Consider the following 13,851-nt stretch of genomic DNA (forward strand, 5'->3'; position numbering starts at 1 on the left):
TGGGGCAGGTTGTCAGACTTGCCAGTGTTGGTAATTGTGAACAATTTAGTAAAAGGGCCTCAGGTGACTTCACTCCAAGATCAGTGGTTGGAAGTGACATGTAAGTCCCCTTTGTAAAAATGTTTGAGGCCCAGTGGTCTAGCCCATTTAATTCTGGAAATTAGCCTGAAAAATATCTATTTTCAAGGCCGACAAAGTACAGAATGCATGAAAAAGAGGCATGTGTTCAATCTTTGTGACATTTGAAGGATTGACTTGTAATGTTATGGTTTGGGTCTTTCAGTATCCACTCCTGCAGGTGCTGATAAAATTCCAAAATGTAAGGGGCACTGTAATTCTTTTGTACAAATGGAAGCAACATTTCATCATTGTACTTCAGTTCAGAACACTTGATCAAATGATGCTCGCTACCAATAGCTGCTTTATACGGGACAAAAATTGGGAAACATTTGCAACAGACAGCATTGGCTGAGGCTGCCACTTAGGCTTTCCCCCTCCCACACTATTATTATGAGTTCTTACCACACCTTGTAAAAAATTCTTGTCTGAATGAGAATTTTATTGGGAGCACCCTATGTAGGTCTACTTGTCTTACGAAGAGAAGAAATGCGTTATGTCTTCCAGCTATTGCCTAGCATCCACCATGTTTGCATGCATGGACAACACACTGCAGCTCAATGTGGGGTATTTAACTTATGATGAGCCATGGTGTGTGTTGGTGCCAAATTGCATGTACAACCCCCATGCAAGGGGTTGTCATGTTGTGTCAACCTGGCAAGTGGGGGGGTAAACAACCCTTGCCTAATCCTAAAACAGACCATGGGTTATACAAGGGCTGTTTAACCCTCGCATAAGCCACGTTCACCAGATTTGCATGATACTACAGCCCCTGAGCAGGGGTTGCATATTCAAAATGGTGGCCGCATGCACCCCATAAGCACCACAGCCTTGCCATGGGTGGCGGTGGTTGTTGTTGTTGTATTTATTGCATTTCTATACTGCCCAATAGCTGGACCTCTCTGGGCAGTTTACAAAGATTAAAAACATTAAAAATACAATATACACAGATTAAAAACCATTTACATAAAAACAATATACACAAAAGAAACATATATCTAAAACAACTTCAAACAACTGTGACCATAAGGCATTCCAGGATCGATTAAACACTTATCATATACTGCTGAATGCCTGGGAGAAGAGAAAGGTCTTAACCTGGCGCCAAAAATAACAATGTTGGCGTCAGGCAGGCCTCGTTGGGGAGATCATTCCGTAACTTGAGGGCCACCACCAAAAAGGTCCTCTCCCTTGTTGCTGTCTTCCGAGCTTCTCTCAGTGTAGGCAGCCATAGGAGGGCCTTAGATGTTGAGTGTCGTATATGGGTAGGTTCGTGTCGGGAGAGGTGCTCTGTCAGGTTTTGTGGTCCCAAGCCAAGTAAGGCTTTATAGGTTAAAACCAGCACCTTGAATCAGGCTCAGAAACATACAGGCAGCCAGTCCAAACAGGCCAGAGTTGGCCTTATATGTTTAGACCTTCTGGTCCCCATTATCAGTCTGGCCACTGCATTTTGCATGAGCTGCAGTTTCTGAACCGTCTTCAACGGCAGCTCCACGTGGCGTGCATTGCAGTAATCTAATTTGGAGATTACCAGAGCATAGACAACTGAAGCCAGGTTATCCCTGTCCAGGTAGGAGCGTAGCTGGGCCATCAACCAAATTTGTTAGAAGGCACTTGGTGCCACTGAGGCCACCTGATCCTCAAGTGACAAAGATGGCTCAAGGAGAACCCCCAAGCTACGAACCTGCCCCTTCAGGGGGAGTGCAACCTCATCCAGAACAGGTTGAGCACCCTCCATCCTGTCAGAAGAACCACCCACCAACAGCATCTCAGTCTTGTCTGGATTGAGTTTCAGTTGATTAGCCCTCATCCAGTCCATTGTCACAGCCAGGCACCGATTTGGCACATCCATGGCCTCACCTGAAGATGGAAAGGAGAAATAGAGCTGCGAGTCATCAGCATACTGATGACAATGCACCCCAAAACTCTGGATGACTGCATTCAACTGGTTTCATGTAGATGTTAAATAGCATGGGGGACAGAACTGCCCCTGTGGCACTCCATACTGGAGAATCCATGGGGACGAGCAAAATGGCAGTGCAGTGCCTCCCACTCCCAGCTCAGGCAGTCATCCCAGAAGGATACGATGGGGTTAAATAACCCATGATTTGGCTGCCATGTCATGTAAGCAGCCCCACTGTCATGCTCCATTTGTTAGAACATAAGATCCCTGTTGGAGACCAAAGGGCCATGAGGTCCAACACGAGTGTTTCACACTCATTAGGATTCCTTTCCTAATAATCAATAGGATGGAATTTACCATTTTTGCAACTGCTGGATACTGGGCTGACATTCTCATTGAGCTATCTGAGCTGACTCCAACATCTTTTCGTTAGTCACTGCCTGAAATTTTTGTGTCACAACGAATTCATTATGCTTTTGAGGTGCCAGAGTCTCTGTTGCATTAAGCATTTGTAACTTTGAACAACCAACTGAAATTTGTATTTAATAATATTCTTTATGCCCCTTATTTTTAAGTGTTGATTTTGTAGATAGTGCAAACAATAATAGAGGGTATTAAGTGTTTTTCTGGATGAAGAGAGAATACTGCAGAAGGGGCATTTGTTCCCATAAATACTGGGAAAGAGAAGAATAGGACCTTTTGTTTCTGATGCTTTTTCTTACTTGCAACCTGGTTGCTGGGAAACTACAAACACAATACATGGTTATTTAAGCCTTTTCCAAGCCTTGGAAACAGTGGCATGTTCACAGCATTGCTATTTCTGGCTTTTTGGTTCCAGTCTATCTACTATGGGTTGAAAAATTCAAATTCTTCACCAAGGAATTCCACATAATACAAGGATGTATTATGAAAAGTAAGCCAATTTGCATAATTTTGCTTCTGTGCTTATATATTTTCAAAGGTCTTTTTGATTATTTGGGAAGATGTTGGGGTTAAAGGAAGTGGATTTTTTTTCAGGAGAAGAGCCCACCCAGCTTACACAAAAAAGTTCCTAACAGTAAAAGCAGCTAAAATTAATAAAATCAACAGCAATAAAATCTAAAACACAACTGCAAGTAAAAACCCAGAACAGTCCAATAGAACATAATCAGGAAAAGGCCAGGGAAAACGAATGAGTCTTCAAGGCCTCCTTAAAAGCCTGCAATGATGGGGACTGATGGACCTCCAATTGCAACCCATTGCAGAGGTGTGGGGCCACTGCAGAAAAGGCCTCTCATGTATTTGCCCATTTAACTGCTCTCAAATGTAGGCATGCAGAAGAACCTGTGTTGATAATCTTAAAGTACGAGCAGGCTGATACAAGTGAAGGCAGCCCTTTAAGCACTTTTGGTCCCAAATTGTTTACGACTTTAAAAGCCAAAACCAGCACTTTAAATTGGGTTTGGAAATGCACCAGTGACCAATGCAGCAGATCCAGTATAGGTATTAAATAATCCAACTGCCTTGCCCCCACCAACAATTCCTGCATCAGGTGAAGTTTCTGAACCTTTCTGGACCTTCTTCAAAGGCAGCCCCATATACAGTGTATTACAGTAGTCCAGCCTGGATATCATTGCTGCATGGATAACTGAGGCAAGGTTATCTCCAGATGGGGCTGCAGCTGGCATGCTAGCCTAAGCTGGTAACATGCACTCCTGAATATTGCAGCCAGCTGAACGTCCCCAGTTAGCACAGAGCTCAGGAACACTCCCATGCTATACACTTGAGGTCTTTTAGGGGGATTGCAACCCCATCTAAGATCACTTGTAAACCTCCATGCAGAGAAGCGGTTTCCCAGCCCACAATAGCTTTGTTTTGTCTGGATTAAGTCTCAGTTTGTTCAGCCTCAGCCACCCCAAAACAGCCTCCAGAGTCTGGTTCAGGAGTTCCACAGCCTCCTTCGGACATGTAAGTAAAAACGAGAGGTAGAGCTGAGTATCATCTGCATACCAGAGTAGGGGGTGGGAGTTGTTGTCGGAGTGGGGAGGAGGCGGTGGCGTGGCTTGGCGGCTGAGGAGGAGCTGAATGGAGGAGGCTGCGGGTAGCAGGTTGGAAATAAAAATGGAAGCGAGGCAAACCGAATTTGGAAGTGAAGTTCAAAGAATCTTAGTGAGCCAGTTCTTCCATCCCGAGTATCTACCACCTGAAGATGGAACTTTACTCTTTTAGCATTATCCTCCTTCCAACCACTAGGTAACACAATCTGTTGGTTGTGATTGCATCTATTGACTTTACTTACCCAGTGCAAGATTAATCTCCAGTTTTGCAAATATAAAAACTGCTGTTTCTCTTTGCTTTTGATCTCTGCATACCAAGGGACCTGTGTGTTTTGCCTAAGGTTGGAGAAAAATCTGAGTAACAACTGGCGTTTATATTTTTAAAAATGGGGGGAGGGGAGGGAATCAGCCATTAAGTGTTTATTTGTCCCAAGTGTCCTAGGTGTCACCTACACGACACCCAGTACAGTCTATTCCATTTTTGTCTTTGCCACCTCCTCCTGCCCTCCATTTTAAGACTCTGACCATGTAGATGTCATGACTTTAACATCATTAGCCTTCTTACTCTTCTCCACCTCCCTTCTGCCCTTTTTTTGTAACATCTTGCTTGATGAAGAGATCTCAAACACAATTTCCCACAATTTTCTGCATTTTTGCGGAACCTAATAAAAGTATTGCCTGAATGTGGATTTTAGAATGTTTCTTATGGACCAGCACAGTTTGTTTTGTTTTATGTGTAACTTCTTTTGGCATAAGTTTTAATAGGATAGTCTGCTTCTCAGATTCAATTTTACAAGCTAGATCACAAACCCTCTGTCCACAGAATTATTTTTTTATTCCATGTTCTTGGTAGAACTGGTTTTTTTGTATGCACAATTCTTCATTTAGATTTCTTAGAATACATGGAGTATTGTTGCAGTATCATAGTGGAATAGAAGTTCACAGTTGGCTGGTTGGAAAAAATGTGGACTACCATAGGTGAGCCAGCATTTGTGGACACCTGTAAATGACAATGTAGGCACCTCAGAAAGGGAAAGGCATACCAAATTCAGGATTTCACTATTAAAGGGCCCTTTCTCTGGTTGCCACATAAATTCTCCCAGTGCTTGGTTTCATATATAAATACACATTTGACATTTTCAGCACTACCTTCTAAAAAAACGGCCTTGTCAGAAACTACTGAAATTAATACTCTAAAAAACTACTGAAACGAACACTCTGGAAAACCCTTCCCGTGCAGTTTGGGAGGCAGAACATCTGATATGTTTCAAATGCCTCCTGGACTTTTTCCTTGTTCACCAAGGCTGCCTTTGGCTTCTGAATAATTGCAATTGATGATATGCTGCACCATCTTACTGCTTCTTGTATTGTTTTGTATTGTTACTGTAGTTTCAAAATTGTTTTTAATAGTGTTATTTTAAATTTATTTGTTTTGTTTCAATTGAAATTGCTTTTAATAGTGTCTTAATATTGTATTTGAATGTGATTTTTACTATTGTATGTGAACCACTTAGAGATTTTTTTAATATTAAGCGGTATATAAATATTATGAATAAATAAATAAAAACAAATAAAAAACTGACAACATTTCAGCCCAAACTTCAAGATTACTTCCCTAGTGGTTTCATATAGATGTTAAAAAGCTTGGATGACAGGATAGAACCTAGCAGCACCCTACAGACTAACCAGGACAACCAAAACGGTTTCCATCCCATAATCAGGTCTGAAAACTGATTGGGATGGATCTAACTAATCAATATCATCCAACTCTGCCTGGAGTTGAGGCAGTGCTTTATGTACTCCAGCACCTTACACAAGAATAGCAAATTCGACGCTGGGTGGTAGCTAATCGAAACCATAGGATTTAAGTTTGGTTTCTTCAACAGGGGCCTCACCACTGTTTCCTTCAAAGGTGCAGGGACCTCACCATCCCTCAAGGAGGCATGGACCATCTTTGAGGTCCAGATACCTCCAGGTAGGTAGGGAGCCCCCCAGCCCCTGAAGTCTTGAAGCCATGGGAGGGAATGTTTAATCAAAATTTTCAAAACATTTACACCTCAAATCTTCCTATTAATGTTTTCTTATATATATATTTAGAAATAATTTTGGGGGAGTAAAAGGCAGGTAGCAATATGTGAACACATCTTTAACATTTTACTTAAGATTCTGAAATAAGGTATTTAATAATCCAATTCCCCCCCCCTTTTTTTTTGGAAAAACAGTTAAAATAAAAAAGGTCCAGGGGTGGGGGGTGGAACAGAAAAAAACATTTTTCCCCCGAATATTTCTGTTTAGTTCCAGGACTTCACACCTCACACAAGAAAAATGAGCCTCTGACAGTCTGTACTTTTAAAATACATGTATTTTCTCATTCTTTAAGATTTACATTTTTTAAAATCCCAGGATAGTTTTATTTCTTCCATTCCTTATTAAAATTATTGATGTAATGTATCTTTTACCAATAGACATTAGGGATGCTCCACGTCACTCTCAGTTTCCCAGCATGTGACTAGAGTAATCTGTGAAGAAAATGTACATTCCTACAGAGTCCTGTGATTCTGGACTTGTTCTGGTTAGATGCTGTAGTAGTCAGTGAATGTAGTTCTAAAAGCCACATGTGAGAAAAACATAGGTTATCCCGCTATTGCCATCACAAGCAATGGAACAATGTGTGAGTTAACCCATCTTTGTTCCTTTAAAAAAAGAGGCTTGGGACTGTGGAACTCACTGCCACAGTTTTTAATAAAGTTCTCTATTAGATCTCATAATTAGGGAATGCTGCCTCAGCTATAAAACTTTGAACTGCTGCCACCAAAACAACCTCTATACCTAAAAGGAAACTCAGTAGGCTGGTTCCTGTGGTGTAGGCATGGAATTCACACCACCACTAAAGACATTTTTTCAAAATGAACAAAAATATGTTTATTAAGGGGAGCTATTTACAAATTGGAATAAAATGTCACTGTTTAAATAATAGGTTGAAATTGCTTAAAGGATCCTAAATTAAGTATGCTTGCTGACCATTCTGTTCCAGCCTCCCCTAAAGAATCTTCCACAGCTAAACAAGCTCTCAAAAGCTTTTCCTTTCGATCAGATTTCCCTAAATTCTACCCCAAACAATTCCTCACAAACAGAAGCAGATGCTAATACACTGGTCTTTCTCTGCCTGCAGCTCTTCCTGCTTCCTCTGGTTTTTAGGATGATTCATATGTTTCAGAGACTATTTGCTGAAGTTACCTCTGGTCAGAGATAGAAAAGGAACCTAAAATGTATTATGTATAATTTGTTTGCTCATAGAATTATCATGTTTGGTATATTAAATGTAAAAGTATAGTTTATTCAGATAATAATTACAAGTTTACTGAGTTTACTTTTAAATGTTTTTCATTTTTATTGATTATTTTATGAGAAAACCAAGTTATATATAAAACCTGTTATGTTCCTAAAGTAATAAAGTGACTTCAGATCTGTAAAGAATACTATTACAATAAGCATTACATATTTTGCAATTTTTCCCCAAATTAACAATTTTTAAAAAGGGAGATTTTTTCACAGTTCCAAAATTTTCAGAAATGTTACATCTCCACGCATACTACTATGCCCTATTCAGTAAAATATATTTCTCACCCTGGATCATTATCTAGAACAGCAACTCCTACACTGTGGGCCAGGGCATGCTACTGTGCTACAAGGAATTAATGAAAGGCACCTTTGAGACCAGTCTCAAAACACAGAGGAGGCTGCTTGCATGATACACTATTCTGGCTTTACCTCTTCCTAATTGGCTTCTGCTGTATTTCTGTACTTGATGCAACTGGATTATCCAGTCACTCCCATTTCAGAGATACAATAGAATTACCTGTCCTTGCAGGAGGCTGCCAGTTGAGTCTCTGCATGTGCCACTGCTCTGTACTTGCCTCATTCCAAGCAGGAAGTGTGCTTAGAACAGTGACTTGTGTGGAAATGGCGGCGGGGGGGGGGCTCAAAATCCTACAAGCTAGGCTTCAGCAGTATGCGAACCGAGAACTACCGGAAGTACAAGCTGGGTTTCGAAGAGGCAGAGGAACTAGAGATCAAATCGCCAACATTCGCTGCATCATGGAGAAAGCAAGAGAATTCCAGAAAAATGTCTATTTCTGCTTCATTGACTACGCTAAAGCCTTTGATTGTGTGGATCACAACAAACTGTGGCAAATTCTTAAAGTGATGGGAGTACCAGACCACCTTACCTGTCTCCTGAGAAACCTGTACGAGGGTCAAGAAGCAACAGTAAGAACCAGAGATGGAACAACCGATTGGTTCAAAATTGGGAAAGGAGTACGACAAGGCTGCATATTGTCACCCTGCTTATTTAACTTATATGCAGAGTACATCATGAGAAATGCCGGGTTGGATGAATCAGAGATCGGAATTAAGATTGCCGGGAGAATTATCAACAACCTCCGATATGCAGACGATACCACCCTAATGGCAGAAAGCGAAGAGGATCTCAAGAGCCTCTTGTTGAGGGTGAAAGAGGAGAGTGCAAAAGCTGGTTTGAAACTCAACATTAAAAAACTAAGATCATGGCATCTGGCCCTATCACTTCCTGGCATATAGAAGGGGAAGAAATGGAAGCAGTGACAGATTTTACTTTCTTGGGCTCCAAGATCACCGCAGACGGTGACTGTAGCCATGAAATTAAAAGACGCTTGCTCCTTGGGAGGAAAGCTATGGCAAACCTAGACAGCATAGTAAGAAGCAGAGACATCACCTTGCCGACAAAGGTCCGTCTAATCAAAGCTATGGTTTTCCCAGTAGTAATGTATGGCTGTGAGAGCTGGACTATAAGGAAGGCTGAGCGCCGAAGAATTGATGCTTTCGAACTGTGGTGCTGGAGAAGACTCTTACGAGTCCCCTGGACTGCAAGGAGGTCAAATCAGTCCATCCTAAAGGAAATCAACCCTGAGTGCTCTTTGGAAGGACAGATAATGAAGCTGAAGCTCCAATATTTTGGCCACCTAATGCGAAGAGAAAACTCCCTGGAAAAGACCCTGATGCTGGGAAAGACTGAAGGCAAAAGGAGAAGGGGACGGCAGAGGATGAGATGGCTAGATAGCATCACGGATGCAATGAATATGAACTTGAGCACGCTCCGGGAGAGAGCGCAGGACAGGAAGGCCTGGCGTGCTATGGTCCATGGGGTCACGAAGAGTCGGACACGACTGAACGACTGAACAACAACAACAATTATCCTTTCAGAGAGTGTAAGTAAACATTTGGGTGTGATGCCTTCCGCCAGCTTTTATTCAGGACAAAAGTATGGCTTGTCTAGCAGAAGTTTGGGAAACACTGGCCTAACGAATAAAGCGGCTCTGGAGGATTCAGAAGATGGCCATTTCCAACACTGAAGATGTTAGTTGTTGTTGTTGTTCAGTCGTTCAGTCGTGTCCGACTCTTCGTGACCCCATGGACCATAGCACGCCAGGCCTTCCTGTCCTGCGCTCTCTCCCGGAGCGTGCTCAAGTTCATATTCATTGCATCCGTGATGCTATCTAGCCATCTCATCCTCTGCTGTCCCCTTCTCCTTTGGCCTTCAGTCTTTCCCAGCATCAGGGTCTTTTCCAGGGAGTTTTCTCTTCGCATTAGGTGGCCAAAATATTGGAGCTTCAGCTTCATTATCTGTCCTTCCAATGAGCACTCAGGGTTGATTTCCTTTAGGATGGACTGATTTGACCTCCTTGCAGTCCAGGGGACTCGTAAGAGTCTTCTCCAGCACCACAGTTCGAAAGCATCAATTCTTCGGCGCTCAGCCTTCCTTATAGTCCAGCTCTCACAGCCATACATTAGATGTTAGTAGAGACTTGCAAAAGCTGTTCCCCTTGCTTCTTCCTTTCCGTGCTTCACTGGAGAGAAAGAGGTAGACACATTCTTTAAGTCCAGCTGGGTAAATACAATGAGGATTGCTGATTTTCTTTCTGTCTGCCCAGCATTGAGGGAGGCAGAAAGAGAAAGTGAGCCCAGTCTGTATCTATAGTGCTGTGCAGGAGGCTGGTCTGGGCAGTATGTATTTTCTTTCTCCCAGACTTAGAAACCTGTATGGAGAGTCCTGTCTCCCTTCTGGCTGTCTTAACATGAGGATGGAGGAATTCTGGGGCAAGGGTAGATCTCTCTTTATAAAACTTTGTGAGTGTTGGCAGAAATGACTCCCCACAACTATCTTTAAAAAGATAATTGTATTTACCAAGTATCATTGCTCTGTAATTGTCCAAATGTACTTTACACAATTTTGGGTTGAACCATTAATTGTTTTGACTTTACTAGGCATGATTGCCTTTATCCTTGTCAGAAATCAGTATCTTGAGACAGCATGATATCGCAGCAAATCTTGTTGATCTGTCTTGTTTTTGAATTTGTATATAAACCTTGGCATATATCTTGTGTATTTCATATTTATGCTCTGCTCTGCACAAGCACCAATAGCCTTATAATTGACATTATTGCACCTTTTGGTTCTTTTGATCTTGTTTGAGTCCCCACTTATTGTGCTATAACATGGTAGTGGGGCAGAGATAAAGTAGGAATTTGGCTTTTGCTGTTAGATTGACATATGATGAAGACCTGGGCAATTTCAAAGAATGTATTCTCTGAGGAAATAATTGTATAGGCCATGGATAGGTGAGTGTATTTATTCAAGGCTACCTTTTGTACCAGTGTTTTGATGATCTCCCTAGAAAATGAAATATTCTCTTGCTTGCTTAAAAAAGAAACAGTTAAGAAATACTTTCATTAAGGCTTTCACTTAAAGAAGAAATTCTTTGATTTTCAATTTGCATCTCATTTGACCTGTCATTATGCATTAGATCATTCTACTTGGGGAGCTAATTATTTGGCATTAAGGGTTTAAAAAGTCTTCTCTTATACTGCTTAAATTACTGCTGCCTGCTTAGTTAATGGAAACATGGATTTCTTTAAGTAGCTTGTTGCCTTCCTCAGATAGCAGAACAGCCAATAAGAACTGCCAAGATAAGGCTAGACATGTGTGTTTGTACCTCATTGTAAAGGCATAATTGCAGGTTATAGGTAGGTGTTAAATTGATTTGGCTATCAGGTATTAAAAATAGAATAAGTTCTCCACTAAAATAATGAGATTCTTAGTAGAGAAGAAGGATGTATGGTATATTTGGCTGTAATCATGTAAATGTTTTCTCAAGACATTTGGGGCTATTTTCTAAGAGGAGGAACTGAACTCATTTTCTAAAGTTGTATTATGAAATTTATTTTTATTTTAATGATTATATGGTCTTTATAAAAATCACTATATGCCATTTCTGCAGCCTATGTGTTCCAGTTTGATTCATTTTTAGTCACAGTGTTGTTGTGTTACACAGTTTTTGATTATACTTGGTTTTTAAAGCTCATGCCAGTTGGCAGGGCAGTTGCATTAGTAAGACTTTGATTAGCAAGCCATGACTTTTCAGTCTTGCCACATCACCATGGTATTTGTAATCTTGACAGAAATTCAGGACAGTCACCTCTCTCCCAACCTTCCACTGCAGACAACGTACTCAACACAAGGCCGAACGTTCTTCAATGAGACGCTCTTTCAGCAAACTGGAATGGATTTTGCTCCTTTGAGGTGGGGTAAATCTATTACATGCCAGAACTCTATTAGCTTCTTTGTTTAATGCAGTGAATTTCTGTTTGATTTACATGGATCATGTCCAGGGGTCCACAAATTTTAGCTTGGCTTACTAGCCAAATTATTATCTGTGGTCACCATTAGCTGCTCTCTTCTTCAGATCCTGTGGCATGTACAAAGAACTTGGGGAAATGTGTGTACCGCTGTGCTGGATGTTTGCAGAAGACCCGAGAAGTGCTTTGCTGCTGCTGCCACTTTCTGCAGAAGCCACATGGAAAGGGAAAGAAGCTGCTCTGCTTTTCAAAAAGAGTTGACATATCTCCTCATTGGGCTTGGCTGGAGGTGGCAGCAGCAGAATGGTACTGCTCTTTTTCTTTTTTTTGCAAAAACCTTATTTATTCGGGGGGGACGGGACTGAGCACTTTCTCTACTGCATGTGAGGTTTTTCAGGAAGAGAGGGAGACCCTTCCTGTTTCTTACCCCAAGTTGTCTGTGAAGATGCTGCTGGCATTTCCTGCTAATACCCAGCACCTGGGAAAGAAACCATCCAGCTTCTCCTCTGATTAGGACTCTTGCAGAAAGCTCCAGTAGTGCCCTTCTGTTACTGGCACCTTCCATAAAAGCCCAGTGGGAAGAGACCCCCCCTTCTTGAAAGAAGGGGTGGCTTCTCTCTCTTCCCTTGCACCTTTTGAAGAAGGCAGCAGCAGCAAGGCAAACCTTTGCAGGAAGGGAAAGAAAACCCTACCCTCTTTCTCTTCCCTAAACCCTTCCTTGAGAAGAGCTACTTCTCTCCCATGAGTAGGGGTTTGCTGGAAGCCAAGAAATGGCCCCGCACTGCTAATGAGTAGGTAAGTGAATTGTCATTAGTATATTAAGAATTGGAATTTTCTCCAAATCACCTTAGTCTCGTTTATCTTTATATATCTCCTTTGCCATTTCCCCTGCTTTATTTACTAGTGTGAAGGACTGGTTTGCCTGTTACCTTAGCCATATGGGAGACTGCTTTTATCTGATGATTTGCCCTACCTGGATAGAATGTCTGTCATGGCTTTCCCCATGAATCCAGCCAATTACACAGAGAAATCCCATGCTCATGCTGGATTTCCTACAGGCATCCATTGCTATCATGGAAAGTCTTCCTGTAGCCAGGAAGAGAATCCATAGGGCAAACTACTATGGATTGATAGAGCTGGAAATCAGCAGTGAGGAACATGTTGAAAAGAGACAATCGAAAGAAATAGCTGTAGGAATAATGGTATCAAAAGAAGCAAGGGAATGACACTCTTTTGCAATAAAAACATAATAATGAATACTTGCAGATTTATTAGGCACAGAGTGGCAGTTCAAAATAGCACTTAAACTGAGACATAAAGAATTGGCAAGGAACCTAAATGAGATTGGAACAGGAATTTAAAGCTCGATAGAGAAGGATATGTTTAGATAAATATTAGTAGATAATAAAAGCAGCAAACCAACAAAACAGAAAAGGGGTGGGGGAGAAAGGTAGATAACAGAAGCAACACATATTAAAATTTGTTGCTTTGTGACACTGGCCCTTGAAGCCTCAGCTTGCCACTTCACCAGAGAAAGGGACAATATTAAGAAGTATCACCCTGCCACCAGGCCGAATAAGGTATGTTGCTGTTTGTGTGAAATGGGTGTTGGATGATGTAACCAAGAACAGCTTGGAAATGCACCTGTATGTTATTGGAAGGTCAGAGCTGATCACAAGTTCAGATGTACCAGTGTGACAGGGATTCTGAGTGTAGTGCTGTCAACCTGATGGCAAGGTACCATCCAGTGGGTCTCACCCCACAGGATTGGATGGCCTTCCTCACTTGAGAGGCTGCTATGATTGAGATAGCTAGAGTTCTCGAAGTAACTAGGATATGCATATATTAAAAGATGCATCTTGAGGATCATTGTATTCATATGGGGTAGGAAGGCATCTAGCCCTCTGCCCCATAATGCCCTCTGCTTTGTGCAAAATGCCATTGGTACCGGGATCTGCTTTCCAAGGAGCTCTCGGAGTGGCTTCCTAGTCTATACTGGGAAGCTCAGCTTCCTAGAGTATACTATATAGGGAGGATTGAGGTCCCTGCTCAACATAGATTTAGGAGAAAACTGTCATGGTTCCAGATGTCATGATGCCACTGGAGTCATCCTCAGAGGAG

At 41.7% G+C, this 13,851-nt stretch overlaps 1 protein-coding gene across 6 annotated transcripts in view; it reads left to right on the forward strand.

Annotated features, from left to right (window-relative positions):
* ALMS1 (ALMS1 centrosome and basal body associated protein) overlaps window positions 1-13,851 on the forward strand; it is a 127,341-nt gene that overhangs the window by 37,297 nt on the left and 76,193 nt on the right. For all 6 annotated transcript variants that reach the window (XR_014791934.1, XM_084855299.1, XM_084855298.1 and 3 more), the window contains exon 4: window positions 11,554-11,674. Coding sequence is in view for 5 of the 6 variants with exons in the window: in XM_084855299.1 (XP_084711425.1) it covers window positions 11,554-11,674 (121 nt within the window). In the remaining variant the exon portion in view is untranslated. The remainder of the gene's footprint in view (window positions 1-11,553; window positions 11,675-13,851) is intronic.

This window comes from Heloderma suspectum, chromosome 5 (genome assembly GCF_057233095.1).
Source record: "Heloderma suspectum isolate Gila_16-S chromosome 5, 16-S_ref, whole genome shotgun sequence".
In the NCBI taxonomy this organism is placed as follows: domain Eukaryota; kingdom Metazoa; phylum Chordata; class Lepidosauria; order Squamata; family Helodermatidae; genus Heloderma; species Heloderma suspectum.